This window comes from Toxorhynchites rutilus, chromosome 3, assembly GCF_029784135.1.
Source record: "Toxorhynchites rutilus septentrionalis strain SRP chromosome 3, ASM2978413v1, whole genome shotgun sequence".
In the NCBI taxonomy this organism is placed as follows: domain Eukaryota; kingdom Metazoa; phylum Arthropoda; class Insecta; order Diptera; family Culicidae; genus Toxorhynchites; species Toxorhynchites rutilus.
In genome coordinates this window covers 143,893,394-143,909,358 of record NC_073746.1, presented here as the reverse complement: position 1 = coordinate 143,909,358, position 15,965 = coordinate 143,893,394, and the positions used below count along the sequence as shown (strand labels likewise).

The window sequence follows — 15,965 nt, the reverse complement described above, 5'->3', positions numbered from 1 at the left end:
TTGAAAAAAAAACACCCTATGCAAATTTTCAGCTCAATCGGACTTAAGAAAGAGTGGCGCAAAGCGGTCAAAGTTTGAGTTTTTTAACCTTTTCGCTACGAGTGTCGTCTATAGACGACATCCGCGCGATGAGCTGTGTGTATGAGCGTCGTCTTTAGACGACATGAGAGTGATACTGCACATCGATCACACCAGCGCGATGTGCATACGTTTCGGCGCAGTACTCCGTAAAGCGGTATCACTCCGGCGGAGTGCACTGCCGTATTGAAAGGGTTAAAAATCGAAAAATCCCTCAAGGGGGTAGTAAAGGAAAAAGGGGTTTTCGAAAAAAAAAATGATGTCAAATGTCTTAAAATTGCATAAAACGTCGAGATCTATTGTCATCTCTAAAACAAAAATTGTAGAAAATCGATACTCTCGGACTTTTTTCCGGGTTTTTTTGACGTAGAACTACGTCTTTCATTAAGGGTGCCAAATCAGAAAACAGGTCACGTTTTTATGAAATAAAGTTAACGTTAATAACTATTTTTGCCGCGAACGGATTTTGGCGATGTACATACCAAAGGAATCGGAAATTCCGTAAGATTTGTTTAATATGCCAAACATTAGAATCCCTTGGTTTGTAAATGGTTAAAATTCATGAAAACTTTAAGCGTTTCCATTTTCCCATACATTTGTTCTATCCATTTGTGTGCTTCCCCGAACAGAGCTGTCAATAACGAGCAACTTATCGACGACCAACGGAGGGGAAATCGTAGGATTCAAAGTCTCCGTGAGCAAAGGAAAAGTAGAAGAATGAAGGGGAATACTTGCCTAGAGTATAAACAGTGGATCTCGCTGAGACAAACTTTCATTCGGCATCGGACTGTTGAGCAATCCAGTTCACTTTGCTTTCGCTGCGCTTCGATCTAAGATTGGACCCCACCAGTGGTAATCCAACTTGGATATCGTCGTTTGGTTTTTCTGTTCGTTTTTCGCGTTATTCGTATTGTGTGCTTTTCTTTCCGCGTCATAAATTGGACGATTCGCGTAGTGTGTGATGAGCAAAAAGGAAAGGAAGGCAGGCTTGAGCCCTGCAAAAAACGAACGCATTACCAGGGGCAATAAAATTTCGAGGCAAGCGTCATCTAATGATGCACGCAATGTTGGTGCAGTGAAAAGCGCTCGCACTGAACCGAGCCCTCGCGAGTGGGACACCGCATCGAATAATAGCGGAGTAGGCGATTTCGGCGCGTCGGTCGAAAATGTAAACGCCGTTACCCAGGCAGCAACCAAAATCAAGCTCCCCCCACTGGTGGTGAAGGCGGTCGCTCTTGACAACCTCATCAGCGAATTCGCATTGATGGGTGTTACAGCAGAATACAAGCTGTGTGGCATAATCCAGTCTTTTTTCCAAGCAGTTAACATAGTTTGTTTTCCGTCACCATAAGGGCTTCGTTTGTGCCTTTGAGAATGCATCAATGCATAAAACTGACGTTATGGCGAAGCAAGCGTTAAGGTTGTGCGCCAAAAAATTATTTGGGGAATACCAAGCATCTTGAATGTCTTACTGGAATGTTATAAGTTATTTGGGTTCGTGTGCCAGTCGCAAAACAGCCTTCAACTAGGATTGCACTTGTGCTAATATTGGCCATAATGAAGCATTGCCACTGCTACTACTCGAAAAGGTTGTTATTAACAAAAAGAGTTCATTTCACTTGTTTAGTCACCAAGAAAGTGAATGACGTTCTGGAATTTTGCATGTGATTAGGTTTCGCTTGCCAGTAGCAAAACTTCCTCCACTAAGGGTGACAGCTGCGCTTCTCTCGAGCATGAGAAAGTAATGCAACTTTTTTCGATACCAGTTATATTAACAGAAGCGTTTCTTTTGAGAATAGCGTAAAATGATGAGAAGTATTTATATTCCTAGTAGTTTCAAGCCACCAATGTATGGCTCTGTATGCATGCTATGGCGAACGCTTGTTTGGCGCTTGGTTTACGTTGTACGAACGATGCCTAGAGGTGCGATTCCTTTGAGGCAATAAAGGGTGTGTCACATCAAATTGCATCACGGAAAAAACGCTGTAGAAATTTAATTTTTAGGAATTATATATTCAGCTTTCGCTTATAATCAGATAAGAGAGTATAGATCACGTTGGCCATGCTTCACTGTCAATTTTTCGTAAATTTGGAAAAATGTCGTCGAACGAAAAAGAGCGTCGTAAATTAATCCTGTGCACTCATTTCGAGAATCCGGAGTTGTCACATCGGGACATCGGTAAGATGCTGGGAATCGTCCAATCCACGGTCAGCAGAGTACTAAAACGATACTTCGAGAACCTAACCATCGACCGGAAGGTGAAGAACGGCAAAAATGGATGCTCCGTCAGTGAAAAAGATCACAAGTGCGTAGTTAAGGGGGTATTCTAGTCTAGAAATCTGAAAAAATCGAAATTTTTTTTTTTACCATATTTCTGTAGTTTAGGCATTCAAGAATATACTCTAGAAAGGACTTATCGAAAATCCTATTATTTACCTAGTTAGAGCCATCTTAGTGATGTGGTATCTAACCTGTTACGGCCATCACAATGAACTTCAAACGCGTTTCTCTCGGAACTAGTTTTTTTCTAACTGGCGTACACGATATCTCAAGTTCTACTGAACCGATATATGTCAAATTTATATGAAAATAATCTGCATACATCTCTCTATCGCATGAACCAATAAAAAATTATAACTTTTTAATTTTACTATTTTTAAAAAATCGTAAACGCAAAAAAAAACGTTTTAAACAGCATTTTTGTTTTCAAACGGCCGCCATTTTGTTAAAACCCATGTTTTTGACTTGTCCGAGGTTCATGCCATAGCGACATCTTTACTGATTCAGAATCTGTTCGATTTTTTTGTTTCAGATAACCAGAAGGACTGGAATCGTGTACGCCATGGCACAACTTTTTTTTGAACACCCTCACTTCACCAGCATGTAACTATTCTAATTATGAATATTTTTTTTCCGTCCTATTTTTGTTTTATTGTTGAAAGATAGATAAACGAATAATGATATAATGGATAGTAAAAATATTCTTTGTTTTATTTTACGGAGTTCGAAAAAACGTCCGAAATTCGTGTCTCTACACTAGAATACCCCCTTAAGCAGTTTAGACGTGATCCGAGAAGTTCGGTCCGGGATGTCGCCAATAAGCTGAATTTGTCAAGTTCATTCGTCCAGCGGACCAAGCAGCGGGAGGGCCTGCGTACATACAAGGTTCAGAAGGCTCCTAACCGCGACGAGAGGCAAAACATGGTGGGGAAGACGCGAGCCCGGAAGCTGTACACCGAAATGCTGACGAAGCCGCATTGCCTGGTAATGGACGACGAAACCTACGTCAAAGCGGACTTTCGTCAGCTGCCGGGCCTGTTGTTCTTCTCCGCAGAAGACAAATTCAGCGTTCCGGAGGAGATTCGCAAGCAGAAACTATCCAAGTTTGCCAAAAAGTACATGGTGTGGCAAGCGATCTTCTCTTGCGGAAAGCGGAGCGCTCCCTTCGTGATGACCGGCACGGTAAACGGGCAGGTTTACCTTAAGGAGTGCCTACAGAAGCGCTTACTACCACTATTGAAGCAGCACGAGGGCCCGACCATCTTCTGGCCGGATCTCGCTTCGTGCCACTATTCAAAGGACGTGTTGGAGTGGTACGAAGCCAACGGGGTCACGTTCGTGCCAAAGGAAATGAACCCGCCCAACGCGCCTGAGCTTCGCCCAATAGAGAAATATTGGACGATTATGAAGCAGGCCCTCCGGAAGAACCCAAAAGTTGTCAAATCGGAGGCGGACTTCAAGAGAAAATGGATTTCTGTTCAAAAAAAACTATAACCTGACGTTGTACAGAACCTTATGGACGGGGTAAAGAGGAATGTGCGAGCATACGGGCTTGGGCTCGAAGTATGAATAAAAAGAAAATGCCAAAAGTTGTTTAATAGTTTTTATTTTACTGTCTAAAATTTTCAAAAGGATCGGTCTACTGGGCGAATTTCTACAGCGTTTTTTCCGTGATGCAATTTGATGTGACACACCCTTTACTAAATAACATGTAGCATGATATTTGATACTTGCAAGTGTTGTCATTGTTGTTGTTTCCATGCGATGCCAAATATATATTGATGTAATTATGAGATGTGGAATAATGGTGCTGGTGCAACATGTATATAATCGAGTCTATTTCAATTGCGAAAAAGGCCACCGGAATAGCGTTCGAGGTATGAAATAAATTGCGACATACGATCAGCTAGTATAATGTTTTGCGAGGGCATGAATGAATCATCAATCAATTATCGTCAACTGATTCTACAATGAGAAATTCATTTCAGAGATTATTCTACTAAGCAGTTGTTTCTAAAATTTCACAACATTATAGAATAATATCCGAAGGTATGAACAAGCGACTTATATAAAATAAGAGTGTAGTTCTACGTCAACAATGCGGTCGTATCTTGGACACAACCTCCTATAATTTTTTTCGGAATATGAGATGAAACGTATGGTTTTGGGTGCCAATAAAAATAGTTATCTCGATTTTTCATTCGTAACTTGCTGCGAAATGTTGAATTGCACGATAGTGGACTCAAATTTTAACGTCTGCGACATTTGTAAATGAAGTCCAAAACGTGCAAATCAACATTTCGCAGCAAGTTCCGAATGAAAAATTGAGATAACTATTTTTATTGGCACCCAAAACCATACGTTTCGTCTCATATTCCGAAAAAAAAGTAAGTCCCAGAGTGTCGATTTTTTACAAGTAGATCTTGACGTTTTAATCAAATTTTAGACATTTGGCATCAAAAACAATATTCGAAAACGCCGATTTCTTTTACCTCGGTTTACCTTGGGTGATTTTTCGATTTTCAAAAAATTCAAACTTTGACCGCTTTGTGCCACTCTCCCTTAAGATTGAGCTGATATTTTGCATAGGGTGTTTTTCGAGGTGGTAAACATTTTTTATGGGGTAACTTTTTGAAATTCGAGATGACCATTTTCATTGGCACCCTACAATCAGGAATTAGAGTACAGTAAAACCTGTTTTTGAGCGGTTTTTTTGTGCGAATTTTTTTTTTGTGCGTTTTTTTGTGCGGTATATAAAAAGAAGCATATCTGACGAAGTTATCGTCCATTTTGTTTTTTTCGATGGTTTATATGCATTTTAGTGCGAAAAAAGCATATTTTCGACTCAATTATCCACTTCTGAAATCATTCCCCTCCTCCCATCAAATGCTCTAAGTTTTTCAAAGTTTTTGCATGACATGATTTCTAACAGCAACACGTTTCGACATGCAACTAAAAGCACAGAACAGCCACGCGCAACCGAAAAGGCAAACTGTCCCGTCGCAAAGCAGGGAAACAAAAGTAAATTGAACAGTGAACGGCGTGGATTTGAGTTATTTTCTTGGGGGAAACTTTTTTTATGCGGTCCCTATCTGCCGCACAAAAAAAGTTTTTTTTTTTAAATGTGCACCGAACACGATTTTTTAAAGCTACTGGTGAAGTTTTGCACGATTTTTTATGCGATTTTTTTTATGCAGTCCCTATCCCCCGCACAAAAAAAAAAGGTTTGCCTGTAAATGTAATTTGCAAAAACATTACATTACAGAGCTTGAAGTTGATTTCATCAGCGATAGAATCAAGCATTGCCTAAGTTGAGTTATTGGTTCACTAATTAAAAGTACTTTAAGATTTCTCCCCGAAATAATCTTATTCTGCTTTACGTGCTAGCCCATAACATTACTAAGAGTCTTTTAAAGATTATGATTATCATACAGAGCCTTTAGCGTCGGAATATGTCCAAATAACTCATCCATAGACTTACGGATATTTCCACAGATCTGGCATCCCTGGTTAAAAGTAAGTTAGCGCAACACTTGAAAGGGAAATGCGTTAATATGAAACCGCGAACAAAAAGTATGGAGCAAATCTATCCGCAGACGAATAGTGGTTTATTTATCTTTTGTGCAAGAGCAGAAAGCGAAAATCTAATTTTAGAACGATTCTCCTTGCCGCAAAATTTTTAATCTCTCTAACAGACCGATACAAGCGCAGATATGTTGAGATTTCATATTTCCACGCTGAAAGTACTCAGTACTAAGTTTGTCTCATAGTCATAACAGTTGAACGCTGTATGTTTCGTATGTTTCCAACTCGGAAACATATAAATGCACGCATATGACACGAACAACCCGAATCAATGGTGTTCCCGCATTTGACTTCTTGTTTCAGGTCAACGACTCTCTCCTCCAAAGGGGATTTAATTTTCGTTTCCCGCTTCCTACAGTGGCGTACCATGTTTCCCGTTTCCTGTACGAGGCGACACAGGGGCCAAACACAGTGCGCTTCTTTGCTGTGGTTGAATCAAATTTGGTGTTCTCGACTTGGAAATGAATATTTGATCATACTAGGATATATATTACCGATGTATCCGCATTCTGCTGACACATATCAATACATACCTTGATTCTGCCATATCCAGTTGGGTCCTCGAACGACTCGGATTCCTGGTGCCAACATTATGGCGTTCCCGTTCCTTTCGATCCAGAGTAAACACTACACTGTCCAACGGAGAAGCACTTGTGAGTAGCTCTATCGCTCTCTTTCTTACTCTCTGCTTACTTCAAGTGATGATCTTGTACAATCTGTCGAAGATAAAAATAGAACAAATAATGATTTAGTTCTCCGGGTATCAATTGCAGCAATCGAATTTGATGACGAACCAACCAATGTTGCTCGTCTTCTGATATATTTTGTGATAAAGTCAGCGTAATAGAAACCCCTAAAATAGAGTCACCATCATACAACATGACACAGTTATTACATTCATAAACCAAAGCACACTCATAAAAACGAGAAACTCCTCGCAAACACACACACACACACGAAAGCAACGAATGAATCCATGAAATATCCTTGTGATATAATACAATGTACCACCTGACGCCCGACAATAATTATTAATTATATTATAGATCGGTCTTCATTCCCTCGTTCACCACTCAAATAGTTAATGATGTAAAGGAATTATCCATCAGTGCACCGCCACTACCAGAAACCGAAAATCACTCGACGTTGAAACAAATGAAATAGATTTCACTTTCTAGCGAATGGAATTTAGCGAAGTGGTTTCAGCCAATACTAAGTTAGCATGGTTATGTTGTTACGTTCACTTTAAAACGGTTTGTTCGCACGCAGCATGTTGTTCAGTTTTGATGCATGTTTTTGTAAATACCTTAGCGAACATCTCACAAGTTGTTAGGCGAACGAACAACAGCTCATGTAACGGATCACTATGAGAAGGATGCAAACATTTTAACTATTCTCCGATAACCATTTTCTCCTTGCTGTCAGCTTGGTGTGATAAAATCGTGAGACATTCCTCTACCGTTATGAAAACATGATGATGAAGCTGCAGCTTGGCAACAATGGCACAATACACAAAATTGTTTCCGTTTACAGCGGCGACTCATTTAGTGCTTCCCTAATGCAATGATAATCACACGAACGGCCGCAATGTTGCCATTCTGTACGTAACTTCATCATTATTCATTTTTATTCATGTGCACCCAGTTTAATCGCAAACAAAAGATTCACTACTGATTGTGTATAATACTGCGGGAGTATTTCATTTGTTTGTTGTTTTTTTTGCAAACATAACTTCAATGAAAATATGGATACAGCTTTGTTCAAATGTGAGACCCAAATAACCGATGAATAAAATTAAACAAGTGAAGCAGTGGAGGAACTAACTTGGAGAATTGCATTTGAAGACAGACTTCCATCAAGGGGTATGCATTCTGGGGAATCAGTTCTGAATCTTCACTGAAATTGATTGCTCAAATTGAATTGCGGCGGGCGTGTCTGCGGATTTTAGAAAAATGGAAAAAAAATGGAAATTTCGCCTTCGCCACGGTCAAATTGGTCGAATTGCACTACGAACTGCTGCCTCATCCACAGTATTCTTCAGATTTGGCCCCGTGCGACTTTTTTGGTTTCCAAACTTGAAAAAGTCATTCGCCGGGCAGAAATTTGAGTCGAATTAGGAGGTCATCGCCTCCACGGGGACCTACTTTGCAGACTTCGAGAAAACGTATTTTTCAGATGGGTTAAAGAATTTGGAGCATCGCTGGGTAAAGTGTATCCAGCTAAAAGGGGACTATGTTGAGAAATTAATCGCCACTTTTCCAAAACTTTTTTACTTATCGTACTTATCGGACTGTCCTCGTATCATTACGCGTATCAACAGAACAACAGAACATACCGCACCTTGGCTGGGGCTAAATGAAAGTGGTCAGTGGGTGTAATTAATCTCCATTCTCTCCAGAATACTGGTACTCATGGAGGAAGCTGATCACTCATCTTGGAGGATATAAAAGGAACCCACAAAGAGAGATGGGCTCTCTTATTGCTGGAACGATAGTAAAGGGTGTGTCACATCAAATTGCATCACGAAAAAAACGCTGTAGAAATTTAATTTTTAGGAATTATATCTTCAGCTTTCGCTTATAATCAGATAAGAGTGTATAGATCACGTTGGCCATGCTTCACTGTCAATTTTTCGTAAATTTGGAAAAATGTCGTCGAACGAAAAAGAGCGTCGTGAATTAATCCTGTGCACTCATTTCGAGAATCCGGAGTTGTCACATCGGGACATCGGTAAGATGCTGGAAATCGTCCAATCCACGGTCAGCAGAGTACTAAAACGATACTTCGAGAACCTAACCATCGACCGGAAGGTGAAGAACGGCAAAAATGGATGCTCCGTCAGTGAAAAAGATCACAAGCGCGTAGTTAAGCAGTTTAGACGTGATCCGAGAAGTTCGGTCCGGGATGTCGCCAATAAGCTGAATTTGTCAAGTTCATTCGTCCAGCGGACCAAGCAGCGGGAGGGTCTGCGTACATACAAGGTTCAGAAGGCTCCTAACCGCGACGAAAGGCAAAACATGGTGGGGAAGACGCGAGCCCGGAAGCTGTACACCGAAATGCTGACGAAGCCGCATTGCCTGGTAAGGACGACGAAACCTACGTCAAAGCGGACTTTCGTCAGCTGCCGGGCCTGTTGTTCTTCTCCGCAGAGGACGAATTCAGCGATCCGGAGGAGATTCGCAAACAGAAACTATCCAAATTTGCCAAAAAGTACATGGTGTGGCAAGCGATCTGCTCTTGCGGAAAGCGGAGCGCCCCCTTCGTGATGACCGGCACGGTAAACGGGCAGGTTTACCTTAAGGAGTGCCTACAGAAGCGCTTACTACCACTATTGAAGCAGCACGAAGGCCCGACCATCTTCTGGCCGGATCTCGCTTCGTGCCACTATTCAAAGGACGTATTGGAGTGATACGAAGCCAACGGGGTCACCTTCGTGCCAAAGGAAATGAACTCGCCCAACGCGCCGGAGCTTCGCCCAATAGAGAAATATTGGGCGATTATGAAGCAGGCCCTCCGGAAGAACCCAAAAGTTGTCAAATCGGAGGCGGACTTCAAGAGAAAATCGATTTCTGTTCAAAAAAAACTACAACCTGACGTTGTACAGAACCTTATGGACGGGGTAAAGAGGAAGGTGCGAGCATACGGGCTTGGGCTCGAAGTATGAATAAAAAGAAAATGCCAAAAGTTGTTTAATAGTTTTTATTTTACTGTCTAAAATTTTCAAAAGGATCGGTCTACTGGGCGAATTTCTACAGCGTTTTTCCGTGATGCAATTTGATGTGACACACCCTTTAGATACCACGCTACGCCATATTATGGAGAGGTCCGCTTGCCCAGACACTTGAGCTTAGCCTGAATCAGCCAACCCGGAGACACTACACAATTTTACATACATACACATACACATACACTGAATAAATATTCTAAGTACAAATCTTATCGTGTTCGTCATTTTATGGTACAGCTCATTATTCCTTCTGTGTGGAATGACTCAGGATTCAGTCGGTGGTTCCCAAGACCTCGGACTTGGACGTTGCCTTATAGAGCGCACTTGGGTCGGGTGACTAGAGCCTTCGCAACGTCCGAACAATAATAGAATTTTTGTCTCCATCTCATGCGCTTCTGGGCAAGGAGGTGACAAGCCCCACGCTAAAGATCACGAGTTCAATTCTCCCTCCCAGCTTTTTTCCTTCGGTTTGGAAGTAAAGCCGTGGACGAACCAGCCAGAATGCTGAAAGTCATTATAATACAACAAAAAAAACTCTCTTTACCTATTCCTTATCCAATTTCATTAACACAACAAATGGTTAGATTAAATAATAGATATTTTGTTAAAGCCAAAAGTGGCTATCTCTCACCGATGGAACGTGTATTATGTTTCATCAGGACAACGCCACACACATCGATAATGTCGCGCCAAAAGCGCCGGAAGCATGATTGAGATAGTATTGCTTATAGTACGGAATTGACGCCATGTAACTTTCACCTATTATTACTATGAATAAAAATCGACCTTTTCTTGGCTACACCTTCGAAATAGCAACGACTTATCGAACATTTTTTGGGTGGTAATCAAGCAAACGCAAACGATTTTTTATATTCATTCTTCGTTAACAGTTCCCATGTAATGCACAATGTGTACCACCGGTGGTTCACATTAAAATGGATCTTCGAAACACGTGTACCACCGGTAGTACACACAGCAATATATTTTTGATGCGCTGAAAATATATATTGATGCCAAATTCAATTCTGTAGAAAATATTGAGCCATTATACAAAGTGCGGTGATAACTAATAGAAATAAAGCTATCTGCTCACCGATGGTTTACGACATAATGAAAACTTTTATAATAATATATCAATCTTTAGTCGAAATATCCTGAACATCAAATCAAGTCAGGCAAAGAGAGCATGAAGCGTGTTACCACAATCTTTTTTTTCTTAATTGTTTCATATACAGTAAAACATGTTTTTGTGCGCTTTGTTTGTGCGAAACGAAGAGGCAACATGTCTCAATGTATAGAAGGTAAACAAAACGAAATTGAACGTTGATCACGAATGAAACATAAGGATTTGGATTATTTACTTAAGGAAACTATTTTATGCGGTCCCTATTCACTGCATAAAAAAAGTTTTTTTTTCAAATTGTGTAGCGAAAACTATTTTTTAAAGTTATTGGTGAAATTGAGTACGATTTTATCAATTGGAATTTTTTTAGCCTGTACATAAATGTTTTGTTTTTTGAATGTAAAAGACGAATTTAATTTTTTGTTCATCCTCTCAAAGGCAGAAAATGCCTTTCTACTATAAAAAATACATATATTCGGAATCCTTCAGGAAGTGATAGAGAATCATATTAGATGAAAAAATCCTCCTACGCATATATTCCAATTTTCAGCAATGACAGAGTTATTGAACTTCTTTTTTGTTTCGGGCTCTGTTAGTTCAAACTGGCTCTGCTTCAAAAAATACGCTACGTAGGACGATTCTATAGCTTCCAAAAATGAGAAAATTCAGTACAGGATATAGTGGTGAAACGTCTAAATTAGTAGATTCAAATAACATTTTGGAAGTGAAAAACATAAAAGTTAGTGGTTTATAAGATGTCGTTATTACTAAAAATTTCATCTCAAAACCCCGTAATAAACTTGATTGTTTCAATAAACCAAATTAAAGCTCTCTAACCGCTCTATAATTTGTTCTTTGGCACCCAACTTCCATCTTTATTATTGCAATGCTATTAAAAACAATTTTTGGTAAACCTTCAATCAAAATCTTCAAAAAACACGATCTACACTACAATGTAACTTATAGAAGCCAATTAACTTTCACTTTAACGTTAAATCGTTATATTTTCTTGGAAAAGGCCATAAAAGAAAAAAAAAACAATCTGTATATAATCGAGTCTAAAATTGTATATAATCAAATCACATTTATAGTCGAATCCGACCTGTATTGAAAATCAACCATCTTGTGCAAAATAATTGAAATGAACTTTCTAATAATGAATGATAGATGTACAAATATATCTTCAGAGATTTTTTAAAGGGCTTTCGTTTGAAACATAAAACTTGCTACCACTTCAATCATAGTACACCCAGGTTTTTTACGCGGTTTTTACGAGGTTTTTTTACGCGGATTTTCCAATAACCTCGGATTTTTCAATACCTGAGCAATATCACATTTCTCTCTCAGCTCATATTTCTTCTTCATGCTCCCTCCGAGCATATGACGATGCTCGCGATGGAACTTAGCACTTATGGCGGAAATTAGTGCCGCACTCTATGACGATGCTTACGTAGACTTTAGAAGACCTGGTTTTTTTTACGCGGATTTTCCAATTAACGCGGTTCTTTTTACGAGGTACGTATCCCCCGCGTAAAAAAACCTGGATGTATACTCCATCATAAGCCACAACCTATCTGTCAGGTAATACACGGATTTCTGGCTAACAGAAGTCTGGTGTTTTAAAGCGATCCGGTTATCAAGCCAACTGAAACAAATAGTAATCTGAGGGAGCAATGTCTGGGAAATATGACTTTCTAGATCAGGGGTTCTCAAAGTGGTCGATATCGACCCCTTGGAGTCGATATTGGTTTCTCAGGGGTCGACATAAGCGAAAATTGATTTTGGGGGTCGACGAGGTCTAATAATCGACCCTCATTAATTAACACAAACAATATTGAGTAGTTTGAAACAGCACAGGTTGTATTACGTAGAAAATAACAGTTCGGCTGAAAAGTTCATAAGGTTGACGTCTAGATGGCGCCTCTTGCAAAAATCTACTTGACTATCACAAAGCACCATCTTTCAATGGATACGTGTCATAATTTTGAGCCAATCGGTCGATTGGTTCGTGAGTTACAGCATTGAGAGTGAAGTAACATTTGTTATTGTGAAAAAAATCACAAATCAATGAAAACGATGGTAAAATTGCATGAATTGGGCTATGAATTGCTTCCGCATCCACCGTATTCTCCAGATCTGGCACCCAGCGATTATTCTCTGTTCGCAGACCTGAAGAGAATACTCGCTGGCACGAAATTGAAGACCGATGATGAAGTGATTACCGAGGCCTGAGGCCTATTTTGGAAAACCCGAAAGAGTACTATAAAAATGGTATCGAAAAGTTGCAAGATAGCTATAATCGTTGTATCGCCCTCGAAGGCAATTAGGTTGAATCATAAAATTGAATTTTGCAAGAAAAAAATAGTTTTACTGTGTTACCCTATAAACTTTTCAGCCGAACTGTTATGATTGTTGTACTTTTCAAAAACTCAACAAATAGATGAGCACGCATAAGTTCGTATTAGATGAAAAATTTGGCAAGTGCATTTGGCATTTGCGTTCTGAAATTTATTGGAACTTGAATACACTCATTTACTAATTTAATTCAAGAGATTACTTTAGTAGAAATATAAAGAAAGTCATCAGGATCTCATAACACTGATTTTGTCAAATTTGTTGAGTAATTTGTATTAACATATTTACAATTAAATTGATATTTATATGATTTTAAATCTATCTATTTAGTTGAACTTTGATACGAAAATGATGTCTTACAGACTTCCAGATTTGTATGGAATCTTCTAGATTTTGGTAAAGCATCCAGATATTCAGACCGTCCTTTGTCTAGTCCAGAATTTCCGCACTTTGCCCAGATTTTTCCAGATTTAAATGAGCTAACTTTCCCAGTGCACCGATAAGCATACTGGTTTCTACAAAGTATTTAGTAAAGACATTAAGTGTCTTGTAGGATTGAAGGATTTCTTGAAGCATGCTGCGACTGAGAAGCGCAGAAGTTCTCGTTCTCGGAGATGGCCAACACGAGGTGCCATTAGTCATCTGCGAAGCCATCCGTTCAGTTTGAATGCTGACGAATCGACGGATCTGTCGAATAAATAGTCACTTAAGGTATCCGCAGACTGTTTGTCCGGAGGTCAAATAATTGACACTTTTTGATACCGTTCAACAGATAAAGTTGTTTTGAAATTTTTACAAACACTATTTTGTTTGCCACTCTTCAATCATCAACAGTGGCAAATAATGTCAAACATCGAACATGGAAAAAATCAACTGAAATACTTAAGGTAACCTAACCATGCACCGACAGGTTCGAAAAACAGCCCAGAAAATATGTTGGGTAATGAAGTTCTACCTTGTGCTCTTCGTATGCGTGTAAGCATATTCCAGATAAAGTTGAGCAAACCAATAGCTGTCCTAGCTACAATCCCTTGCGAACTAGTTAGTGTGATTAGATTCAGGAAATTCTTGATTCAAAACCCTTGGAATTGCCGCGTCCATACGCGATTAAATGGCAGTGGTGCAAAGAGTACTTGACAGACATGAACCACTCCGAATCTACTTTGGATTTGTGAAACATATTAATCGTGTTGAGAACTTCAAAGTGGTAAACTAATATTTATTTAACATTTTTGTCATACATACTCAAAGTGATTAACAACATGAGCAAGCTGTTTTAAAGTGAGCGTCCTACCGATTCTTCATTCGAGCATTACACGACTTTTAGGCACGGTATTGGATATTTTTCCATAAATGAGTTCATGCAAACGCTAAAAGATCTGAATAAAGTTGCGTTTGATCAATAAAATTACGAGAGCTTAGAATGTGTTGTGGTTGGGACAACGGCTGAACAACTCATTAGGAAGTACGTAAACGATGGAAAAATATCTGTTGATCGGCTCAACGAATTTGAGGCTAATGTAATGTATCAACTTCGATTTCAACTACTCGGTTATGATAAATCTGACCATGCTGGACTAATGCAATGTCATCAGAAGAAAACACCAAATCATTCTATCGCTTATTGAATATTTTCCTTATCTAGTTCCTCAGCCAATTGAGGCGAAATTCAGAGAGCTGCGCAATGTTGATTTTTCAGACTATTCTCCGGATGAACCAATGTAGTCATAATTCGGGGTAAAGTTCTAGCCACAACTACCCGTAGTGGTGAAATGGCGTACCCGCAATTAAGAAAATTTATACCAAAAATTTACTGAACACCGAAGAAAGTGGTTTGGTGCACATGTCTACAACTATCAAGTTTAAGTATAATGCGTCGATAGATGATTAGAAGAAATAACTGTTAAAATGTGGATTGATTGATTGTGTTGAATTATAGAGACTTTAAACTTTTGCAGTTATAGTCCTGAGAAGGGCCCTTGTGGACAAATTCATTCCAAACTCCTTCTTCACCTTCCTTGAGAAAGACACATCATTGGCATTGCTCGTCAGCAAATCGAGTCCGCTTCCACAAACGTTAAACGACGCTCTCGTAAAAATATTCAATAAAATTTGCAATTAAATATAACAAATGCCGACAAAAATCCAGACAAATCTAGACTCTTGATTTTCCAACATCCAGATGTCTGTCTGACAACCCTGACTTAACCCTTTATAAGGCAGGGGAAACTAGGCAAGGAATCGACTTAAACTTCAGAGAACATAACCCTTTCATGAGGAAGAACATATCATCTTAGATAAGAAATAGACTATTGAAACAGTTGAAAAAATTGATGGCAATATAGTTGCCACTGTCCGTTAATCCCAAAAACACTGCTTGCCACTGCATAGTAAGCTTATTTTATTGTGCCTTTGGTTATACAAAAATAAAAACAATATCAACAATTTAAACAAATTATAACTTATAACAGGTTAACCAACCGCAATATCTTCAAATTAGTAAGTATTTTGTGTGAATAAGACAAAAACAATAAATACATTTTTTGTTTAAAATATTTGGCTATAGGGGTCTGATGTATTACTTAATTCTGGAAAAGGGGTCTACTGCTCCAAATAGTTTGAGAACCCCTGTTCTAGATGATTCTTGAATTGATTCGCAACAACAGATGTGGCCAAATTCAACATAATGCAAACAGTATGACATTCGCCGCATATAATAAACCCGTTAGTTTACGGATTTATAATATGTGGCGAATGCCGTTAGTTCAACTCAGCGCCATTAACACCATTCGAGCAATTGAAATCTATAGTGCTGA

The 15,965-nt window shown here is 39.2% G+C and overlaps 1 protein-coding gene across 2 annotated transcripts in view; it reads right to left on the bottom strand.

Annotated features, from left to right (window-relative positions):
- The window catches only part of LOC129777657 (E3 ubiquitin-protein ligase MIB2), a 95,894-nt gene that overhangs the window by 35,291 nt on the left and 44,638 nt on the right, over window positions 1–15,965 (bottom strand). The window contains exon 2 of one of the 2 annotated variants that reach the window (XM_055784057.1): window positions 6,478–6,660. In XM_055784057.1, coding sequence (XP_055640032.1) covers window positions 6,478–6,535 — 58 coding nt within the window. In that variant the 5' untranslated portion in view covers window positions 6,536–6,660. Of the gene's footprint in view, window positions 1–6,477; window positions 6,661–15,965 lie in introns of those variants that run through there. The other variant, XM_055784058.1, reaches the window with a different exon arrangement.